The sequence below is a fragment of the Rousettus aegyptiacus genome, unplaced genomic scaffold (genome assembly GCF_014176215.1).
Source record: "Rousettus aegyptiacus isolate mRouAeg1 unplaced genomic scaffold, mRouAeg1.p scaffold_m13_p_1, whole genome shotgun sequence".
NCBI lineage: Eukaryota > Metazoa > Chordata > Mammalia > Chiroptera > Pteropodidae > Rousettus > Rousettus aegyptiacus.
Window position 1 is genome coordinate 170,228,169 of NW_023416284.1, and position 20,442 is coordinate 170,248,610.

A 20,442-nucleotide genomic window follows, 5' to 3' on the forward strand; every position below is an offset into this window, starting at 1 on the left:
GTAGTGCTTATTAGCACGTGAAAAATTTAAGGTTTGCTTTTCAGATCTTTCTGTGATTTTTTTTTTTAATATTTTCCATCTGTTGGTTGAATCTATGGATGCAAAACCCATGGATATGGAGAGGCAACTGTACCATCACATTGGGGATTAGGGGTCAACAAATGAATTTTGGGGAGAAACAGACTTTTGGTCTGTAGCAGTTTATTTTTAATTAAGAGTCTTTTAACCTACTCTTTTGGCATTCATTATTAATTTTGCCTATAATATCTTTTATATTAACTGTTGATGCATTATACTTTATTTTATAGCCTCTACTGAGTAAAATACCTCTTTTGAGGTTTCTGAGATATACACGTTAGACTAAGACAAAGCATGAAATGTAGGTATGTGTAGTGCACATATACTATTAGATAAACATCTTCCTAGAATTTTAACGAGAGGTCATGGGGACATTGAGCTTTAAGACAGACTTGACCTAGCAGCCATCCTGATCATTGTTTCTGTTTCACGTCCAGATGTGAGCCTCTGTGTTTATCTCCGTAGGGAGGACGAGCACGCCCTCATCCAGCAGTACTGCCAGACGCTCGGAGGGGAGTCCCCGGTGAGCCAGCCCCAGAGTCCAGCTCAGATCCTGAAGTCGGTAGAAAGGGAAGAACGTGGAGAACTGGAGCGGATCATTGCTGACTTGGAGGAAGAACAGAGGTGTGCTAGACTTGGGAGAAGAAGAGGTGTCATCCAGGGAAACCCGAAATGGGAAATTCTTTAATAATGTCTTCAACATGGCTCCTACTCACTCTCTTTTCAAACAATTGTCCAAGAGTTCATGGTGGAGTCAAATTTAAGAGGACATTACCAAGCCGGGCTGCTGGCTTTAGATTACAGCTGTATTTGCAGCTTCAGGGATGATGTCTATTAGAACAGTTGCTTAAAACTACCATTTTAGTCGTGCTTGCTATTACGAAATGTTCTTACCTAGTCGGAAATAAGTAGCATGAGCTAAATCTGTAGCTTGTAGACAATTTGAGGTAGAGGACGATGTACACAATAGTAATTCCAGTTTTTCTTCATCTGTGTTAGAAATTTGCAGGTGGAATATGAGCAGCTAAAGGACCAGCACCTGAGAAGGGGACTCCCTGTCGGTTCGCCTCCAGACTCTGTTGTATCGCCTCATCACACGCCTGAGGATTCAGAACTTATAGCAGAAGCAAAACTCCTCAGGCAGCACAAAGGGAGGCTGGAGGCTAGGATGCAGATTTTAGAAGACCACAATAAGCAGCTGGAGTCTCAGCTCCACCGACTTCGACAGCTGCTGGAGCAGGTAGAGTGTACAAAACTATATCGCCCCTCTCCACGCGGCTTGTCCCAGTCTCGTCTCCCAGGGGCTTGGTCCCAGTGAGAAGAGAAAGGGTCACTTTCGATTCCTCATCTCCATAAGTAATTTAGACTGGCTTAGAAATCCCTCTCCAAATGTAAGCGTTAAATCCTCACTGGCATGAAAAAATGTGTTTTGCCCAGCTCAGGATGGAATTTCTCATTCTTCTTTAACACTGCAATCTGCCTCAGCTCTGAATAGTGTAGGGGAAAAGACCATATAAAATACATCTGGATAAATTAAATATGGGGAAAATCTGTGAAGATTAAGGGGACTGGAATTGACCTGAACTCTTCATTTTAAAGCCTTTCTTCCAAAGAACTATTTTTAGGAAATTAAGTCATAGATGTTTATTAACTTGCTACTGTTATTTCTTAACACTAGGGCATGTTTATTGGCAGTTGCATGCAAAGTGTCTTGACAAGAAGATATATAATTTACATTATGATGAATACAAAATAATAATTGCCATTATAAAGAAATGCTCTTTTTTTTCCTTCCTTCCCTCCTTTCTTCCTTCTTTCCTGTCTCTCTTCCTCTATTACTCCTTTCCTCCCTCCCTTGTTTTTTTCTACATTCTTTCTTATTGTTGGTCAGGACCTACCAAATTAATTTTATAACTCATCAATGGGTAGTAGCCTGCAATTTTGAAAAACACTGTTCTTTGGGATATAAAAATTTCTGCCTTTTTGGTGCCTGCAGTCTTAACGGCCATAATATGATATATAACAAGATGGTATCATATGTAAAGACACAACACACGTTAGAGAATTAAGTACTTGGTTATATCTAGCAGATAAAGAATAAGGGTCATGTTACAGAACTGATAATGAAGATATCTTTAGAGCAGGTGAATATTGTGTAGAATCTCAACAAATGGACCTGGACCTTCTTTCTCTAGAAGAATCCCTGACATCAACATTTATGTCATCTTTTGCATTTTTCTTTGGCCTTTGCAGTGTGGGGTCCCTTGGCAGTGAATAGGTATGCCCCTCTCCAGAAATGATTTACTGAACCAAAGGCAGAAACAACTTTCTCTCTAGTGAATTTCTCAAATTTTAGAAAACCATTTTTTTGTTTGTTTGTTTTTTGCAGTTCCTATCAGCATCCTTTAACGTGTCAGAATCATTTCAAAACTGTGATTTCGGCATTGCCTACACAGCAGGTCACAGATTACACCCTATATTCTGTCCATATACTTTTGTGTATGTCGGTCACTGTTTCTGAACTTATGTGACTGTTCTGAGAACAGCTCGCTTCGGGGCCTCCAAATCATGCATCATTAGAAAGAAATGGTCCCCCGAGAATGACCAAGGCCTGGCTCTCTAAGTCCTCTGGAATATATGGCTTTTGCCTCAGTGCCAGTTACACGCACTAGAAAAGTTACATTGTTAGTATTGTAAACCTGAAGTTTTTGAATGGAGCCTGTGTAAGGGATGAATTTTCTCTTGAAAGCTCTTATTTAGAATATGAAGTGTTAATGTTAATAACCCAGTGCATGGATAGAATCCTTGCGGAAGGCAGCCATACTCAAAAACTTGATTTGCTATAGCCTGTTGATGCTCTTAGGACAGATAAAGGCTCTTCTGCTCACCCTCCCCACCCCCACCCCATTAAACAGAGCTGCCTAATGGTTCATGCACCTTCAAAATTGCACAGTAATGCTTTTAGAGATAACTGATATCTGAATGGCTCTGTATACCCCAGACTGTAGAGCTCTTATCTCTTGTTAATGACTTAGCATGAATGCCAGAAGGAAATAGAAAATTCAACTCTGAAAGAAAAAACTGGCAAAACTACCAGGCTTCAACTAATACAGATTTAATGAAAAAAATTGGCATCAAAAACTTTGTAACGTCTGCATTCCCTTTATGATGGATCATACTTTCTAATTTCAGCATGTACTTGTCAATATATCCATCATCATTTCAAAGCGTTGCGGGAGAGTGCATTTACCAAGTGGTTGCTAGGTGTCAGATTCTGCTCTAATCACTTTAGAAATACTAATTGATCACCACGTCACAGAAACCTCTGACACAGGCACTGTTATTACCATCCCCAGTTTATAAATAAAGAATCGGAGGCACAAAAGGTTAAAAATTTGCTCTGAATCACACAGCTTCTGAGTGACAAAGTTTGAAATCAAGCATCTGAATCCAAGATCGGGCTCCTGACCACCCTCCAAGATTATCTTTAAATATCGATTTAAATTTAAAAGGAGCTGATTTTGAAATTGGATTAATTTACTGTATGACAAGCAGTGCTAATTTTTTCAAGATGAATGAAACCTGTTTCTAAATTCACTTGGTTAACTTAAAAATAATAAAGAGAACAACTGAGGGATGAAACTGACATTGATTCATAAATCTTGCAACATAACCAAGTGAGTTCTTCCGGTGTGCCCAGACCGAAAGGGAGGGACCACTTGTTGCTCAGATGGAGTTCTAGTGATTTCATCCAACTGATGCTAAAACGTGTATGAAAACGTCTGAGGGTGAGGAGCTCTGCGTGGTTTAATTATCCATGGTGGGGGGAGGGGATGTTAGAAACAGAAATGGTTTTCTTACCAGTTATCTGAATCCTTTGTCTGCCCTAACCTCTGAATGTGATTATTGCAGCCTGAATCCGATTCTCGAATCAATGGCGTCTCCCCCTGGGCTTCGCCTCAGCGATCTGCACTGAACCACTCCCTCGATCAGGACCCCGGCCCCCAGTTCCACCAAGGAGGTCAGTGTCCCCCAGACTTGGCTATTCCCCCGACTCTGCTCTGGGCTTTGCCATTTGTTTTTCATTTTAAATTGCATCCTTGCACATGGGTGCCTTAAAGCACAAAGGGGTTTATTTTCAATTTGGTCTCAGATGAGTACAAAGCCATTTTAACAATAACAACAACAACAACAACAAAAAAGCAAACATTTAGAACAATAGCTATAATACACTTATGGACTGAATTTTGGGGAAAGATGAAAAAGCGCTCTCTTCTTTAGAGATGAACAACAATTTAAGTTCTTCTTTGCCTCAGTAATGATTCTTTCTTTCTTTCTTCTTTCTTTCTTTCTTTCTTTCGTAGTCTTTTCTTCTTCTTCTTTCTTTTTATCCGTTCTGTATGGAGGTTGGATTTATTTATGTTGCTGATTTAGGGCGGCTTATTTGCCTGATACCGTAATTCACTCGTTGACGGTATCAGGGTCCGTGCTTTTCTGTATTCATTTTCATTACTTTTCCTTCCTTCCTTCCTTCCTTCCTTCCTTCCTTCCTTCTTTCCTTCCTTCCTTCCTTTATTTTGCTAAATTTTCTGTCTAAAATTTCGTATCTATACTTCAGCATATATAATACTAAAGAACATTATACCCGGCGGTTTTCTCCGGGCAGGTCTGGGAACCCAGTATTCTTTCTCCATCCTAGTCCCCGTAGACATTGCCACCCCTCCTGCCCCCATCCAAAGCAGAGGTGCCACCTGGCACGTCACGGATTGCAAAGGGGGTCTGTCACTGTTGCTAAGAAGAACTCTGTCAACCAGGCCTTCTGGAATGACATTTTGTTATTGATAGAACGCAAGCTCTAAAATTCTGCTAAGGATGGCACACTTTAACCACATTAACTTGTTCTGGGGATATCTTTTGCTACGTTAATCAGGAGAAAACCTAAAATATTAATATTATTTCAGTTTTTTTAAATAAGAGAATTATTTTGCTGTCGATTATAGAATAAAAACCATGAAAGTATAAAGCCTCTTATACCCGTAGTTTTGTGACAGCATAAGCAAACCTATGCTGAAGTCTCCAAAATGAAAGAGAGAAGGAAAAAGAAGTTGGTAGAATATTTTTCTCGCGTGAAAAAATACTTGCAATGCAAAATAATGAAATTACAACTAATAAATTGAAATAATATGACTATATTATTTATTTTTTACTCATGAATTTCCCCCTACCACATGGATTCTTTCTACACAAACATCTAGTACGTTTTATTTGTCTATTACCAAAAATTAATACAAAAATGATTTTCCCCTAAAATTGTCCTTTTCTGTGAGAACTATTTTCACATTGGTATTGGAGGCCAGAACCAGTATTTTCCCTTGAAGATGGTTTTGACGGAAGGCTGGACATTAATTTCAGTATGTCTGTTCTTTCTCTCTGCTGTCCCAGCGGCCGAGGACCTGCTGGCCCCTCCTCATGACACCAGCACGGACCTCACAGAGGTCATGGAGCAGATCAACAGTTCCTTTCCACCTTGCTGCCGTGAGTATGAACGGCCCTGATACCACCGCTATGCCTTTTCCTTCCATTTCTTTTCCCAGCTTGCAGTCCTTTGTTTTCTTAGGTAAGATAACAAAAACTAGTGTTAGAAACAGGATCAAATATTATTCGAAATAAATCAAACATTCTATATGTTGACAAACCAAATGAAACTCAACCCAGATACCATCACATCCCTAGAGAACAGCGATGATGCAGTCTTGCTCTCTGAGATGTTCAGTATGCCTTATGAGTAATAACATGAAGGCAAAGAAAATGAGTCTGGTTTTAAGAAGAAATTATCCTCTTCAGTGCAGGCTTATGGTAAGAAATATGTATTACTTCCAAAAAGAGTTTTTAGTGGCATGTCAAACAAGGCATGAAAATAGCCTTTTCTAATATAGCTTCTTCTTCAGACATTGATCTCTGTTGTCATCAGATTCAGGTACAGAAATAATTATTTTCAGGTTTTCCTCTTTTTTTTTTTCTTCTGGTTTCTTTTCTTGTGGGGAAAAAAAAAAGTCACTGTATTAAGACCAAACCATTTAAAGCATCACAGATTATAACCCTGTGAATTTTCCATATGAACAAGTAAGAGCCAGGAAATAACCAAATAAAAAACAGTTCAGTTCCCAGAGGAAATTATTAGTGGTTCTTATTTATCAATTTAATTGAAAACATTTTATCTTCAGCATCTTGCCACCTTGCAGTTTCTGCGGAGCTCGCACGAAAAACACTTCTGCTGTTTCACATACAAACAGTTGACTTATATATGCATACATCCTACTTAATGCCATGATTATATTTCAAATAATCTTCTAAGGAAATATGAATATATTATTTATCATTAGTAGCTTCTTCCTCTCAAATTGATTTTTAAATCTGGACAGTCACTAAACTAAAATTTTAGTACATATGTATACTATTATATATATCATATCTATGTGTAGTATACATATAGAGTGCCTCTCATCTTACCCTTTTCCACTCTCTTCAGAAAAAACCATCCTAACAGCAAAAAAAGACATTATCAGGAGTGTAAATAAGATATATTGGCATCATTAAAAAAATACCCTTCAATTTATGATACTTTTTAGTTTCCAAAATGCCATCCTTAGCAGCAAGTGAAACCCACTATTTGAAATATATTCTTCTTCTGAATTTTTAGACGTCTTTGCTTAAAGATCATATTATAGTTTCCACAAGCACATTAATAAATTTATATTTAAGAGTGTATGATTTTCCAGGTTATTCTTTGTAATTCTGCTTCTCAAAGTTTGCTGAATCATATTAAGTATGTGTCAGCCCCCACACTCATCTCACCAAAAACCAAAAAAAAAGTGTTATTATGTGTGCACACGTGTGAGCACGCACGCACACACACACACACATATTTTTGGCTCTATAGAGACTTAAAGAAGTGTAAGGCCATAGGCTATCAGATTGTTGCTTATTTTCTAGTCTCTATAATAGCCATAAAAGATGAGCAGATTAAACTTTTTATATATTAATTATACTTCAAAGTTAAATCTTCTGGCCCTGGGTTCTCATAGCCTTAAGTTTGCACATTCACAAGTATTTATGATATGTACAGTTTCCTGGGGATAAGCATTATTATCATGTGATTTTTGAAGAGCTCAATATCCCATGTAAGAAACGATAGTGTATCTTAGAATCCTTTGAAATTTAGGTTTTATTGTTTCTGGTTTCTGCTATTAGTTTGGATTTACTTGGCTCTTCTTGGTGTTTATATTCATATATTGCTTTAATTATACAAAAATCTCCAAAGTAGCGATCACTTTCCATAAAAATAAAAGCTTAATTGACTTATTTGTAAAATCAGTACGTATTTTTAAAATTATGCCTAAAGTTATTAACCTCTTAAAAACTGATCATTCATTCAATTCAGAACTATGTACTGGACACTAAGTCTATTTCAGGGGCTCATTTTCATTCTGTATTATGTTTTCCTTCTGGGAAGGTTTAGTTGTTAGCAGTTTCCCCAGACAGTACTCAGAAGGTTCTATAGGATTCATTTGCTTTGTTGCCCCTTTTAAGTTACTCAGCTAGTAAATATTTTAATAAGCCTTCAAATTACCATTGCTTATTGACCACCTTTGGAGAATTTTTCTAAGCAAATCGGCTTGGCACCCTCCCAATGCCAAGCCAATCCCTTGAGCCCCTATAACTAATGAGGACTTTAAAATTGCTTGTCACCAGCATGCAATAAATTGATCTGCATGTTAATCTTGACTTTTGATCCTTTGTGGATTAAAAATTAGCATGGTCACAAGTGATTTTCTACTGGCAATCTCGGAATTAAAATAAAACTGCATTCATAAACCCTAATTTGTATGAATTGCCTATTTAAACATGGATTTTTTTTTTTTTTACAATGCCTCTATATGTCGCACATCACACTTTAGAATTTCTCTGACTTGAATTAATGTCCCAGTTGATCCTGATAGCATCCTTGAATTATGGCCTTTTAAATTCTCTTAATTATTTACATTTAATTTCAGAGTAAAGAAGCAGATACTTCCATCTCTTCCTGGCAAGGAGTTAATGAAGGAAATTTCATTGTGTTGCCTATCAACCAATGTACATATGAAAATTTCTACTGACATCTGTAATTTTTTTTTTAGTGTAAAATTTTTGTCTGTTTTTTTATTTATGTCATCTAAATATATGGAATACTCATAGTAAACCAAGCATTTTTGCTCATAAACCAATGAATACTTTTAAAATTATTTTTATTATCTGCAGGCATATTTTTCACTGTGAATTGCCTACGTTTTTTAAGCTTGAGTAACAGTCATCAAAAACTCAAACTCTACTGAAATTTAGCAATTTCCTGATTTTTAAAAAAAAAATACATTTAGTTTTCCGATGTGTTCAGGGGAATGCCCATAACTTTTTATTTGATAAAAAAGGTGTAGGTTTAGAAATATTGATTTGGAGCAAAATGGATTCGATTTCTGTTTGGGTTTGGCTATTTGCTACTTAGAAGAGAAGCGTAGGTAACTCTGCCTGTGTTGTAAGTCTCCCTTGGGCGCAGCTCACGCAGTGAGGTCCACTCTTTTTCTCCATGATGTAACTTACACATCTGGTGTGACTACTCTGATGTCGCCTGATTCTTCCCCCAGCTACTACTGGAGCTCACTCTTTCCCTCTAGGCATCAAAGAAAGGTCGCTCTTCTCCCTCAATCTTTTTTTCTCACAAAGCTCCTGGCCTCTGCCATGTGGCCACAGATACCATTTTTTTTTTTCCTAAGCACAGGAAAACGAGAGGGAGGGAGTGTAGCATACTAAATGATTAGGGACAATTCTTATTTGACTCGGAACAGATGTTACCCTTCTTGGAAGGGCGGGCGGAGCTTTCTGTCCCCTCTAAGGTTGAGTAAAAGAAGATAATTATGAGATTTTCCATTGAAAGCCAGAGATGAGAAAACAGAAGCTTCAGAGAGAAGTTTTGCTAGTGGCTGTCCTGCCAGGGCCTACCAGAGCAGCTACACTGTCCTGAGCCTTCTATTATCAGGAAAGAATTGAGCTATAGATTAGATGCAAATCAAATACAAAAGCATATTAGATACTTTATCCTAACTTCTCTGAGGGTCTTACCTGGGGCCATCTAAGGCACAGTGATTAGCCCAAGTTCCTCGATTGCCACACTGCCAAAGATTAGGTCAGCCCTTCCCTTGATGCAAGCAGGTCGCACCATCTTTTTAGCCTTTGGAGCAAAGGTGAGCCAAGGATGGCAGAAATGAAAGACTCGTGAGCCTTCGTTTTCCTAATGACTTATTGGTCAGAATTTGTGCTATACAGCAAAACAGCAAAACATACAGAATTTTTTTTCCCTAATACATAAACTGAGTACACAACAAGATCTCAATGGGAAGTGAGGAGTTTTACAAAACTAAGTATCCACTGAATGTTTTAGTGTGTAGTTATTTTAAGACAGCCAGCCAGAATAGGTTTTGTGTATTTTGCTGGAATTTTTGTATTTTAAAGCACTCAGGCTGTGAGAAACTAGGAAAACTAACCCTTGTTAAAGCATCTAGCAAACAAAACAAAACAAAATAAACAAAAAAAAACCTGTTTCTTATTAGCATCCATTTAAGTGCTGGGAACAGCACACTTTTGCATGCCTTAGGCGGGGATCCAGCCCAGCAGCAGTACCACGACCTTCAGTTGATTTCTCTTGTTTTCTCTTTCAGCAAATCTTCCCAGCAGGCCACAGGTAAGAGCTCATGGGTTTGTTAACAAAAATCCCAACATAAATTAAAAGAGAACTTTATTCACGTATGATTCGTAAACCAGGGACATAGCCCGTGGTACGAACCAAAAACATGTTCTCAGGTGAGAGGAGGAGAACAGGGTTTATTTTATAAGCCCTAGTTATCAATAAGATGGGTTGCTAGGGGAGACAAGACCACAAACTTTATCATTCATTTTTGGATAAGTGGGACCAACTAGACTTTCAATGGTCGGCTGACTCAGTGGTCAAGCAAGTGGAACTGTGAGTTGAGAAGAGGGGGTAGCAGATGATTAGGCATTTGTCAATGTCTTAGTTCTGGTTCAGGCTTGTAGAACAAAAGCTTTCGAGTCACTTATCAACAAATCCAGCAGCACAGAGTGACTGTTCGTTCTGCAGGCAGTTTCCGAGTCCAGGGAGCAGGGTCGTGCTCTATAAGCAGCTTCCGAGTTCTAACTGCAAAAATCCAAATGTTGGGCCACAAATTATGATATTAAAGTCCCTGTAAAGCCTCAGTTTGATTGGCCCAGGTATTGTTGATCACAACCTAGAGTAAGCAGATTAGCTGCTGTCCATTTTCTTGCTGCTTTATTCCCCAGGTAAATGAGTAAACTTGCTTGGCATTTAGTGTTGGTTGATGGTGTGGGACAGTTTGATTCTGTTTCTTCAGTCTAAGGAGGGTGAACCTCTCCCAAGCCAGTTCTTTCAGATGCCCAAAACACGGAGCACTTGATCCTTTGTGTTGTAACAGCTTTTTAACAGCCTCATATGTATTATGTAAAGTTAGCCTGGATAGATTTGGCTGGCCACTGTTCTCCCAGATAGTTGCTGCAGGTAGTTATCACAGAACATTGGCTTAAAAATAGTAACTGGAGTGGTACGCAAGGTGCTTTTGTTACTCTAAGAGGGAAAAAGTCTTGATTTTTCATTTAAAAACTCGTTGAGGACTATTGGAAACCACCGCTTTATGCCTTTCCTTATGGGATACTCTTAATAATAATAATGGGCCACAGGACCATAGATCTTGAGAACATTTTTTCCCATGAAGTTGTTTATTAATCTTTTTTGAAACATTGAACCTTCCGATTGTGTTATTGTGTTATTGGCAAGAGGAGTTGTGATCTTAATGAGAAGCACAGACAGTTCATCTTTGGTAACCAGAGGGAAGGCAAGGGAACATAAAGTAGATGACGTATGAGAGCTCATGAGATAGAAAGACCTCTTGTGATTACTTCTGTTGTCTTAGTGAATCAGAAGCTGAGGCTTCAGCAAAGAGTGAGGAATGGGAGGAGGAATGGGATGATGGACCAGGTAGGTGTGAGGAGAGACTGGAGGGTGTGCCATGGCTGCTTGGACATAGGGAGAGCACATGGACCCTGGGACAGAGTGTGACTGACTGCCAGCCTTAAAGGCCACCGATTAAGGTGCCTTTTCATGAATTTAACATGAGGCCAGTCTGTGTAAACTATGTGTTGCTCTCTAGCCACATTCAAGTTCATGAGCACAGACATCAGAGTAGGCTGAGAATTAACAGTTAACCAAAGTTAAAAGTCGTGGTTTGGCCAAGAGAGTACAACAATTCAAGGGATGAATCAAAGGACCGATTATAATAATGATTGAACCAGGCATTGAACTTGGTAGGGAGAGAAACAAGAACTCCTTTAGGTGTTGGAGACAGAAAAATGGTGGGAGAACCCATGCATTGTACCAAAGGATAGATCAAATAGGGTCCTAGTGGAAGGGAGTTGGAAAGGTAGAGGTGGCTGTCAGCAGGTGAGATGATTAAAATGTCGGAGGGGTTGCAGGTGTTGATAGTAGTCCGTATTTGAGACTTTGAGTGAGTGGCTGAAAAGGGTGGAAGACAAGTTGATCGGACGAGAAGATCTCAAGGAACCGAGAGGCCAGAGTGTTAGAAAAATCATCTCTGTAGGTGTTGAAATCATTAAGTTTTAAAAACAGCTTTAAACTTGGTGACAGTGAGCCATTGCTTCTTCAAGAAGTAAGGGAACAAGATTCCAGGGGTCACAAGGTGTTATAGTTTTATGGCATGACATTCAAAACTCAGTATTTTTAAGGATGAGAGAGGGGGAAAAAATGCCCTGAAAAGCACAAGCAGAACCTAAAAAAGACTTATCCAATCTATGAAGAGTTACGAGGGAAATTGTCTTTTCAGGGGAGGTCCAGATATTGGTTAGAGTAAGCAAGTCAAAGATCCATTCAGAGAAGAGTTTGATTTCAATGATGATGGACCATGTGGTCTAGAGGGCACAGGAGAAGGGTTTCAAGAACCAGGGAGGGTGGGGCATGGGAACAGAATAAGGGATGCGCAGATCTCTATATGGAACAGAGCACATGAGATGAAAGGTGACCATTTGTCTGGAGCATTTCATGGTGGCCCATTATCAGAGATGAGTCTCCATGGTCCCAAGGTAGGGGCAAGGCCATGAGTAATTGGGGTCAGGAAGGGGAGAGAGAATCTTCTTTTAAATACTCAAAGACTTTACCATAAGAGTGTTTGCAATTTAATGCTGAATGAGATTTTAGAGACCTACTACCACTTTGTTTTAGATTTTAAGAAATTGAGTTTAAAAACAGTTTAAATGTTCTTGGTTTATACCGCTCTTCAATGAATGGAGCAGATAATTTCACTCATTCCAGGAGGCCTGTTTCCTCCTTCCTTCCCTTTCCCTACACTCCTCCAACCCCCACCCCCTTCAGCGTTTTCCTCCTCTTCCCCTTATTTTCCATGCCTTGGAAATTCATAAGTGTACATTCTCACCTGGATAGTTGTGCTAATATTTACATTCTGTGGACTTAAATTTTTAGAATTCTGACACCTAAAATGAGAATTACTATGCTCCTATTAGTAGACATTTATTTAACAAAAATAGATAGGGATTATAAAATACATAGAAATAATGAAAAAAAAAATATTTTAGCCTTTATCTCAATATGAATCAGTGCCAAAGTTGTAATCAAAGGTAACAACATGTTCCTTTTCTGGGTAGAATTAATGTCTCCTCTTCTCTGTCCCCAAAGTACTTAGAACTCACTGTGGCTGGCACCTACCCCATATGAGAGTTGGATGAGAGTGATTGTTGAGGTGTCTTTAACAGCTGCTTCACCCTGAGGGCCTCACCTTAGCACCCAGGAGCCCAGCACATCCTAGCAGGCACACCATCCGTGTCTGCTGAAATTTCGCTCCCTCTAACATGACAGTGAAATGTTCAAAATATATAAGCAAGTTTCTGAAGAATCCAAAATTTAATAGTAATGGAGAATAAGCTCTAGACGAGAGTCAAGATGAGTTTGTGGCTTCTCGCATAGCTGGGAGGAGAAGGGGCCTCATGGGCAGCTTTATCAGACACACTGCTAGGACCATAGTTCCAGAGGTGAGCAGGGCTTCACCTCAGAGTTCTCCATAAAATAAGGGATAGGTAGAGGAGTGCCTTTCCTGCATGTCCCTGAAAGGCCTCTTGTGATTTAGGGGTCAAGGCCCTAGTTTTGTGTTAATTTTTAAGATGATTTAAAAAAAAAAAAAACAATTCCAACTGGAAAATACTTTTAAAAGACCAACTGTGAGACCTTCCCTTCAAAAGATTGATGCCACTCCCCTGAGTGCAACCCAGATTTATGTCCTCTCTTGCCTGTGTATATTGGCTCTGAGCCTTCAGTGGGCACCAGTGCACTCCGTTGGGCTGTGATCTCTGTCTTGTATTCCTCTTGTCTGGACCCCCATTTGGGCCTCGACCAGTTGGAGTTTTCAAGGGTACCCTCTCTTCATAAGCCCTCCCACAGTGCCCCAGGGAGAGGTGTGATGCTTGCACCAGCCTAGTTCACTTGAGTTGGTACCTCCAGTTAGAAAAAGCCAAGTCCTCTCAAGTTTCAACTTGATTTCCAGCCTGGGCAAGAGAAAAGCCTTCCATACTTCCTTGGTATCAGCTGTAGTGATAAAGAACAGACTAGGTGACTTCAAGATGAGAGGAAAGAACCTTGTCCCAGGGAACAAAAGTCAAGTAAAGGGTCCCCCTTAAACACAGCAAAACAGGATTTGACCAGTTCTGAAAGAAGTACTTTTATTTCCTTGAAGAGTTGACAGGCCTCGGCTACCTGCAATGGTTTATGTAAATGTTGTTCTGACAGCACTATTTTCCTTTCCCCCAGGCGATGTGAAGTATTCATCTAGCCAACCAACATTTCCTGACTTACAGTGTTGCCCTTTCCAGCAAATGCCAATTCTAAGCTCCATTTAATCAGAAGCTCCGTGGCTCCTTGAAACATGCTGTTGAACGCTGTTGTGCTCTGCTAAAGGAGTGAAACCCTGACTATCCAAAGAGAAGAGGATATTTTGTTTTTATAATAATCATATAGTATTGTTTTCTTCTTCCCTTTCTATGCAACTGTAAATTAATGAACAGAGCGGTATTTGAAAATGGTAATACATTTGTCACTGATTTGTATACTGTATCCAGCATTGGGAAAGTGGGTGGGGCTTTCTAATATGATATCTTCTTTTTAATGACCATGACAAAAATTACAGAAGAATTAGAAGACAATTTTACATTTTACATTCCTTTATATTAACATTGTATACCTTCATTTATTTCTTCAGCTCTTTTACCATTATGCTTTGGTTATTTATAATTCATCAGCCATATGACCAAATAGAGTTCCTATATTTGTTTTCACGATCTGGCCAAATGAATATGTTCATATATTTCAGTCAATTAGATGATATGTGTATGGGTTAGGATTAACTCTTTGTGTGCGATTGAACTTTATTTGACACCTACACTTAATTCTTTAGTGACCACATGGATAACCACCATAAAATCCTATGGGCCTATCTGACACTTCTATTGGGATTTTTTCCGCCTATATTTTATTTCCCTGCTCTTTATAAGTAGATCTTGATTTCTTTATTTATTTCATGTCCCAATTTATGTGCCAGAGGATACTTAAAACAGGATTATGATATTCTAAAAGATCATTTGACCGAAGGTTGCCTATTTAAGCATATTTTCATTTTGGCACAGATACACAGGTTCCCGTATCTTGATTTTCATCATTAAATACATAGCAGAATTTTGCCTAATTGTAATCCAGGACACATTGTCATCTTTGGTTCCCTCTGAAGAGAATTTTATTGTTGTTTATGTATATTTAAACCCTTTATAATTCTTGAAACTTCCAGTTATTTTCTTTCTGAAAGCAGACACAAATTTAATGCATGTCTCATTTTACCTTTTGAGTGAATGAACAGATGTTTTATTACTCTTCATGTGATCCATACATTTGGGAAGGATGTTTATCAAAAGCCTATGTCACCGCTTCTGCAGAAAAATGAAATTGATGCTTAGATGGTGGTACCCTGCCTACACTTTGAGTGCATTCGATTAGGCATTTGGTTCAGCTTCTGGTTTAGCATTTAATTGATTTCGTTTGAACATGTTATATAGTTACCAAATGTAGAGAAACCAAAAAAAAAAAGTTAAAGCAATGTGTTTTAATTCAAGCGTATGTGCTTTTAAAACATCAGGATATTTTAACTTTGGGTTCTCTTTAACCTGGATCTGACCAGAAGGAGGCTTAAAGTTAGAAATTCCTATTCTTTTAGAATAGGTTGGGTGGGTTGGGGGGAGGGGCAAGGGTCTCTATTTGCAGCAGAGATATTTTGAGAAGAAGAAAATTGTTTTATACAAGAGGAAAGCCATGACCACCTTTCTACCTCAGATCCATCTTTATCCATCGTGTTGGAAATAGCTTTATGCCACTACAGTCTGCAAAATCTAGAGCTTTTATCAGGCTACATCATACCCAAGAAAAGTACCTATTTAAAAAAAAAAAAAATTTCCCTGAACTCTGAACTACAAGTTGTAGATTTGGTGTCTTTGTCCTTACTTTGAAAAGTTATGTATTAATTTTTTTCTGCCTGTAATTGTGTGCAACATGTCCTCTATTTGCTATTAAGGAAAAGCTGCATAAAACACTACATTGTAACCTAAGTAATAATAAATAAAAAGAAATATATTGCAGTAACAACAAGGGGAAACAAGTACGTAGTTCTTTTAAAATACGTGGTAAAGAACTAATCATAGACTATCATCTGGTTACATGTTGTATTTTTCATCCTGAATAAAAGTAATTTTAACACACGATGACTTTGGTATTCTTCAGCTGTGTTCACTTATAGAATCTGAGCTTCGAATGTACATTTATTAAAACATAAAGAGAGCCCGTATCCTGATAAATTACATATTTTCCTGTGTGCTCTCTCTCCCTTCTGTGTTCCTCTCTTCTCTCTTATATGTGTAACTCAATCTCTTTTACAAATGGATGGCTTTATTGATAAGGAAAAATGGTGCTGGATGTTGAAAATGTACATGAAGCCTACCATTGAGCTTTTGTTTTAATAACCTAGGTGCTATTGCTATTTCAGCAGTTACCACTTCAAATCCACGTTTAGATTCATGCTTTTAAGTAACATGTTTTTTATGTGTATACTGGATTTTAACCCCCACCCCCACCCCCACCCCACCCCCAGAGGTAAGTGTAATCCACCACTGAAGCTGTCCCATAGGAAGTAGTGTTGAGAAACGTGTTACTTGATTCTAAAGATAAAAACCTTCTATGAAATTGGAGAATCCCAAAACATATAATTTGTTAAAGAAAACAGATCCTAGTGAACATACATTTTAAATATCCTGTTCTGCCCCAAAGTAATATTCACATCAAGCATTCCTAAAAAATTAATTATTGGTGTCTAACTCCTATGGAGTAAGTAGTTGAAAATGGAAGTGAGAACAAATGAAAACTTTGGTTTTTGTATTGTCTTCAGCTTCTTACTTCTATCATTGAGATTATATACATATTTGTAAAAAAATGAAGTTTGTTCTTAGATATCTCCCTTCACCACCACCATTGAGCTGTTTCAGTAGACCAACTTTTTCAAAGGCCTTTCTTAATTCATTAGTTGGGAATTTAATGAAAATACAGAACACACCACTAACACCACACTACCTAATGCTGTAAGTAGAGCTTAAAACTCCATTGACACGCAATATCAGTTAGTGGTTTTCTGAGGTTAATTAAGTGGCAGGAGTGAGCCTGTGATGGAGGTCAAGAGCCAGTCACAGTCACCTTATAGTTACTACCTGTGGTGTTAGTGATCCATTACCACAGTGATACAGCATGTCAGCCATAAACCTTCAGTGATAAGTACTTAACTCATGGGATGTGAGGTTCACTGGGTCAAACAGGACTTCTATATCCCCGTTGGACTTGCTCACATGTCAGGGGTTGACCAGCTATTGAGTGATGTAGGATGGTTAGGCTGGGATGACTGTGGCAATTCAGATGGGTTCTTTCATTCACTGGTAAGCTGACTGGATATGTTCTCATGCAGTGGCAAAAGTGTGGGTGTGCAAATGTAGGGCTTTGCTAAGAAATGGCATATACCATCACTTCTGAATTCTGTTGGTCAAAGCAGATTTCAAGACCAGGTATGAGGAATAGATCCCACCTCTTTTGTGAGAGAAACTAAAGAGTCACAGGACACAGCGTATAGCTACGGAGAGGGGCCATCAAGTTTCCTCATAGACACTTGAGGTGGGCAAAGCAGAGGACTTTGGCCAAAATATTAAAGCACCATTTCCTGGGGCATCATGGTCATTGCCCCAGTGGAATGAGAAGGAAAGAAGCTTTTTAAAAGACCATCTTTTAAAACAAAGGTCAAGAAGATCAGCCCCTTCAAGGCAGGCTAATCAATTTCAAAAAGAAACATAGGTGGAGGAAACAGCATGTGTCTGCCCAAAATCCTGCAAAGAGACTTCAGGGCTGATAATAGAAAATAAAAACAGAAGAAAGGGGAAAACCTCGATGAGACATGGAATAAAGCAAATATAATGGTTCAGAAGAAATGTGTTCCAAATTGTCCATTTTCAGCTGGAAGGACACACAATATAGAGGAGGTTCTTCACTTTGACCAAATGAGTAGGCACATGTGATATTGTGCCCCTGCCAAGTATTTGTTTAGAAACATGCAGTTTATTTGCACTTTGTATAAACTTATCAACCAGGTACTAATCTCTCATTTCGAAGGCATTCCAATTGGTGACATAATTTTAATAGAATATTTACAGTGCGTGCTTTGGTTCAGATATTCTTTTATAGACAGCCTATTTTTTGGTACTGTTTTGAATTTTGTATGTGAGTAATTAGGAAAAGTTAATTGACAGTTTGCCCTCAGCCTAGCTCTGTCTTCAGTCCAAAAAGCACAAATGTTAAATTTGCAATTAAATGAGAAGAGGCCCCAAACTGCCATGGGATGCAATTACAATTAGTTCCCGATACAACTTTTTAGACCACTATTCATAAGCATTAAAATATTGATTTGATTCATAAATTTTATAAGTATTAAAATATTAATTTTTTATTCAAATCAATTATTTTTTCTTTTAATTTAGATAAAGTGACACTATAGAGCTGCTGGAAAGTATTGAGCCATTCCAGTGTAAATCTAACCTGAGTGAGCCTATCAAAATCTAGAATAGTTTCATTCATTATACTCTGAATCTCATGAGTTGTATGTTTACCCCATGGGAAACTGGGCAACTGCTGCCCACGATGTCTGCAAGGATAGTCTTAAAAGCTCACCCCTGCTCCACACTCTTCTGTTTCCTATTCTCTTCCTGTTTTTACCTGTACCAAACAGGTTTATATTGTCAATGATGTTTAATATAAGATGCCGCTTAGCACAAAACAACATGCATGCTGGACACCATATCTCCCAAATGTCAATGATGAATAAAATTAAAAAGGAAAACGGGAATCTTATGCTTAACTGGATGATGTTAAACATGGATCATGATCCTGCCTTGACTTAAACCATAGTGGCTATAGCTGCATGGGAAACAAGATACCCAAGTGCCTGGGACGTGCGAGGCACTATTGGTTGCCAAAAACAGTGAGAGACCAAATCCTCGCTGAGGCATGTTGCTAATCTAGTAGATGAGTCCAAAGATAAGCAAGTGGTTCCAGCAATAGTAATGGGAGCTGGAAGGAGGACTAATAGGTCCCTATGAGAACAGAAAGTGCACTCTAGGTCCCCACAGGATGTGTATCCAAAGATAGGGATACAGTTCAAGAAGAAATGCATAGAATTAACCATCACCTATAGAACCATATCCCAAAAACTTCACTGTGATGTTTCAGTGTGCTTATTGCTGATGTTGAGTCCTAAGAAGACATCTCAGTGATCACTGAAAATGCAGTGGATGTAGCAGTATTTCTCCAACAAAAGAATTCCCGGGTTAAATTGTTTCGAGAAACAAAGCGTGCTCTTAATGGCCTTAGAGAGTCACAATGCACACGCATATATGAAAAGCTTTGAGAAATCCTGAAGTAAAGCAACCTGCCTAACTGCTTATCACTCAGCGTTTCTAAAGCATTTAACCACAGAACCCTTTGCCTTTTCCCTATTGACATCTTGCAGTGTACACTTCGGATGCTGAGTTAATGTCATAAGTTTTAATCCTGCAAATATATATAAATGGTGATCCCACGAAGTCTAGAAAAATAACAAGCAAATAATAAAATAATTATCAGGCATTAATTCAGGATTTGTAAAATGAAAAGTAACCTTGTGTGCCAACCATATACATCATTAAAGAGATATGCTAAAACATGGGTCCGAATCAAGATCATTTGCCTTCAGCTTAGCTCCGTTCTTCGTTCAGAAAACGTTTCTAAAGAAAAATTATTTCTATTTCTAAAAATCCCTGTCTTCCTAGATTAGCCATGCATACATAGCAAGCACTACTAAACCAGGCATGAATTATAAAACAACTGGATCTAGAAAGGACTGGGACATCCAAAATCGTTTCCTGAGATCCCATTTTTTGTTAATTCTTTTCTCAATTAATAATGGGAGCTCTTAATTTCTGCTAAAACTGATGAAAACATTATGCCATCAGAATGTGACTTCCACGTAATAAATGGATCTATATATACTATCTATTTTTTCTCTTCCAAAAGACCTTTTCTTTTGAGGTATGACTCCCTTGCATGCAGGTAAAAACTCTGTCATACGTCCCTCCAGATCTATTTATAAATTTTTTTTATATATATATAAAGCAACACAGCACTCTAGATTGTCACAACCTGTTTGAATTATTTTCTAAATCTATTCCTTTAGTGTAATGAGCAAGCATGCACTGGTTATTGAATTCATTTCCCACATTTTATTGATTACAAAAAGAGGAGTCCTGGATAGGATTTATTGGAAATGTGCACTGTGAATGTGAACAATCCTCTTGAGATTTTTTTGTCAACTATCAATACGCTTGGGTTTTATATCTGTAGGTAAATGGTTTAAGGGGAGTTCCTGATTCAGAACAGTTTAGGACCAAACCCATGAATAATAGGGATTAGGTATGCCACTGCTACTGGCCTAACCTCAAACACTAATTATATAGTTAATTGAATCTTAACTGTTTTTCATTCTGTTTAAACACAGCTAGATGTTAAAGCAGTAAATTGTCCTTATATCACTTGCCTCAGAATCACCTGGAATCTGA

At 38.3% G+C, this 20,442-nt stretch overlaps 1 protein-coding gene across 8 annotated transcripts in view; it reads left to right on the forward strand.

Annotated features, from left to right (window-relative positions):
* Positions 1-16,023, forward strand: part of UTRN (utrophin) — a 446,823-nt gene extending 430,800 nt beyond the window's left edge. For 7 of the 8 annotated variants that reach the window (XM_036222314.1, XM_036222327.1, XM_036222319.1 and 4 more), the window contains 6 exons: positions 544-702; positions 1,078-1,318; positions 3,991-4,099; positions 5,521-5,613; positions 9,828-9,850; positions 14,030-16,023. In XM_036222314.1, the coding sequence (XP_036078207.1) occupies positions 544-702; positions 1,078-1,318; positions 3,991-4,099; positions 5,521-5,613; positions 9,828-9,850; positions 14,030-14,038 (634 nt within the window). In that variant the 3' untranslated portion in view covers positions 14,039-16,023. The remainder of the gene's footprint in view (positions 1-543; positions 703-1,077; positions 1,319-3,990; positions 4,100-5,520; positions 5,614-9,827; positions 9,851-14,029) is intronic. The other variant, XM_036222335.1, reaches the window with a different exon arrangement.
* Positions 16,024-20,442: the final 4,419 nt, after the last annotated feature.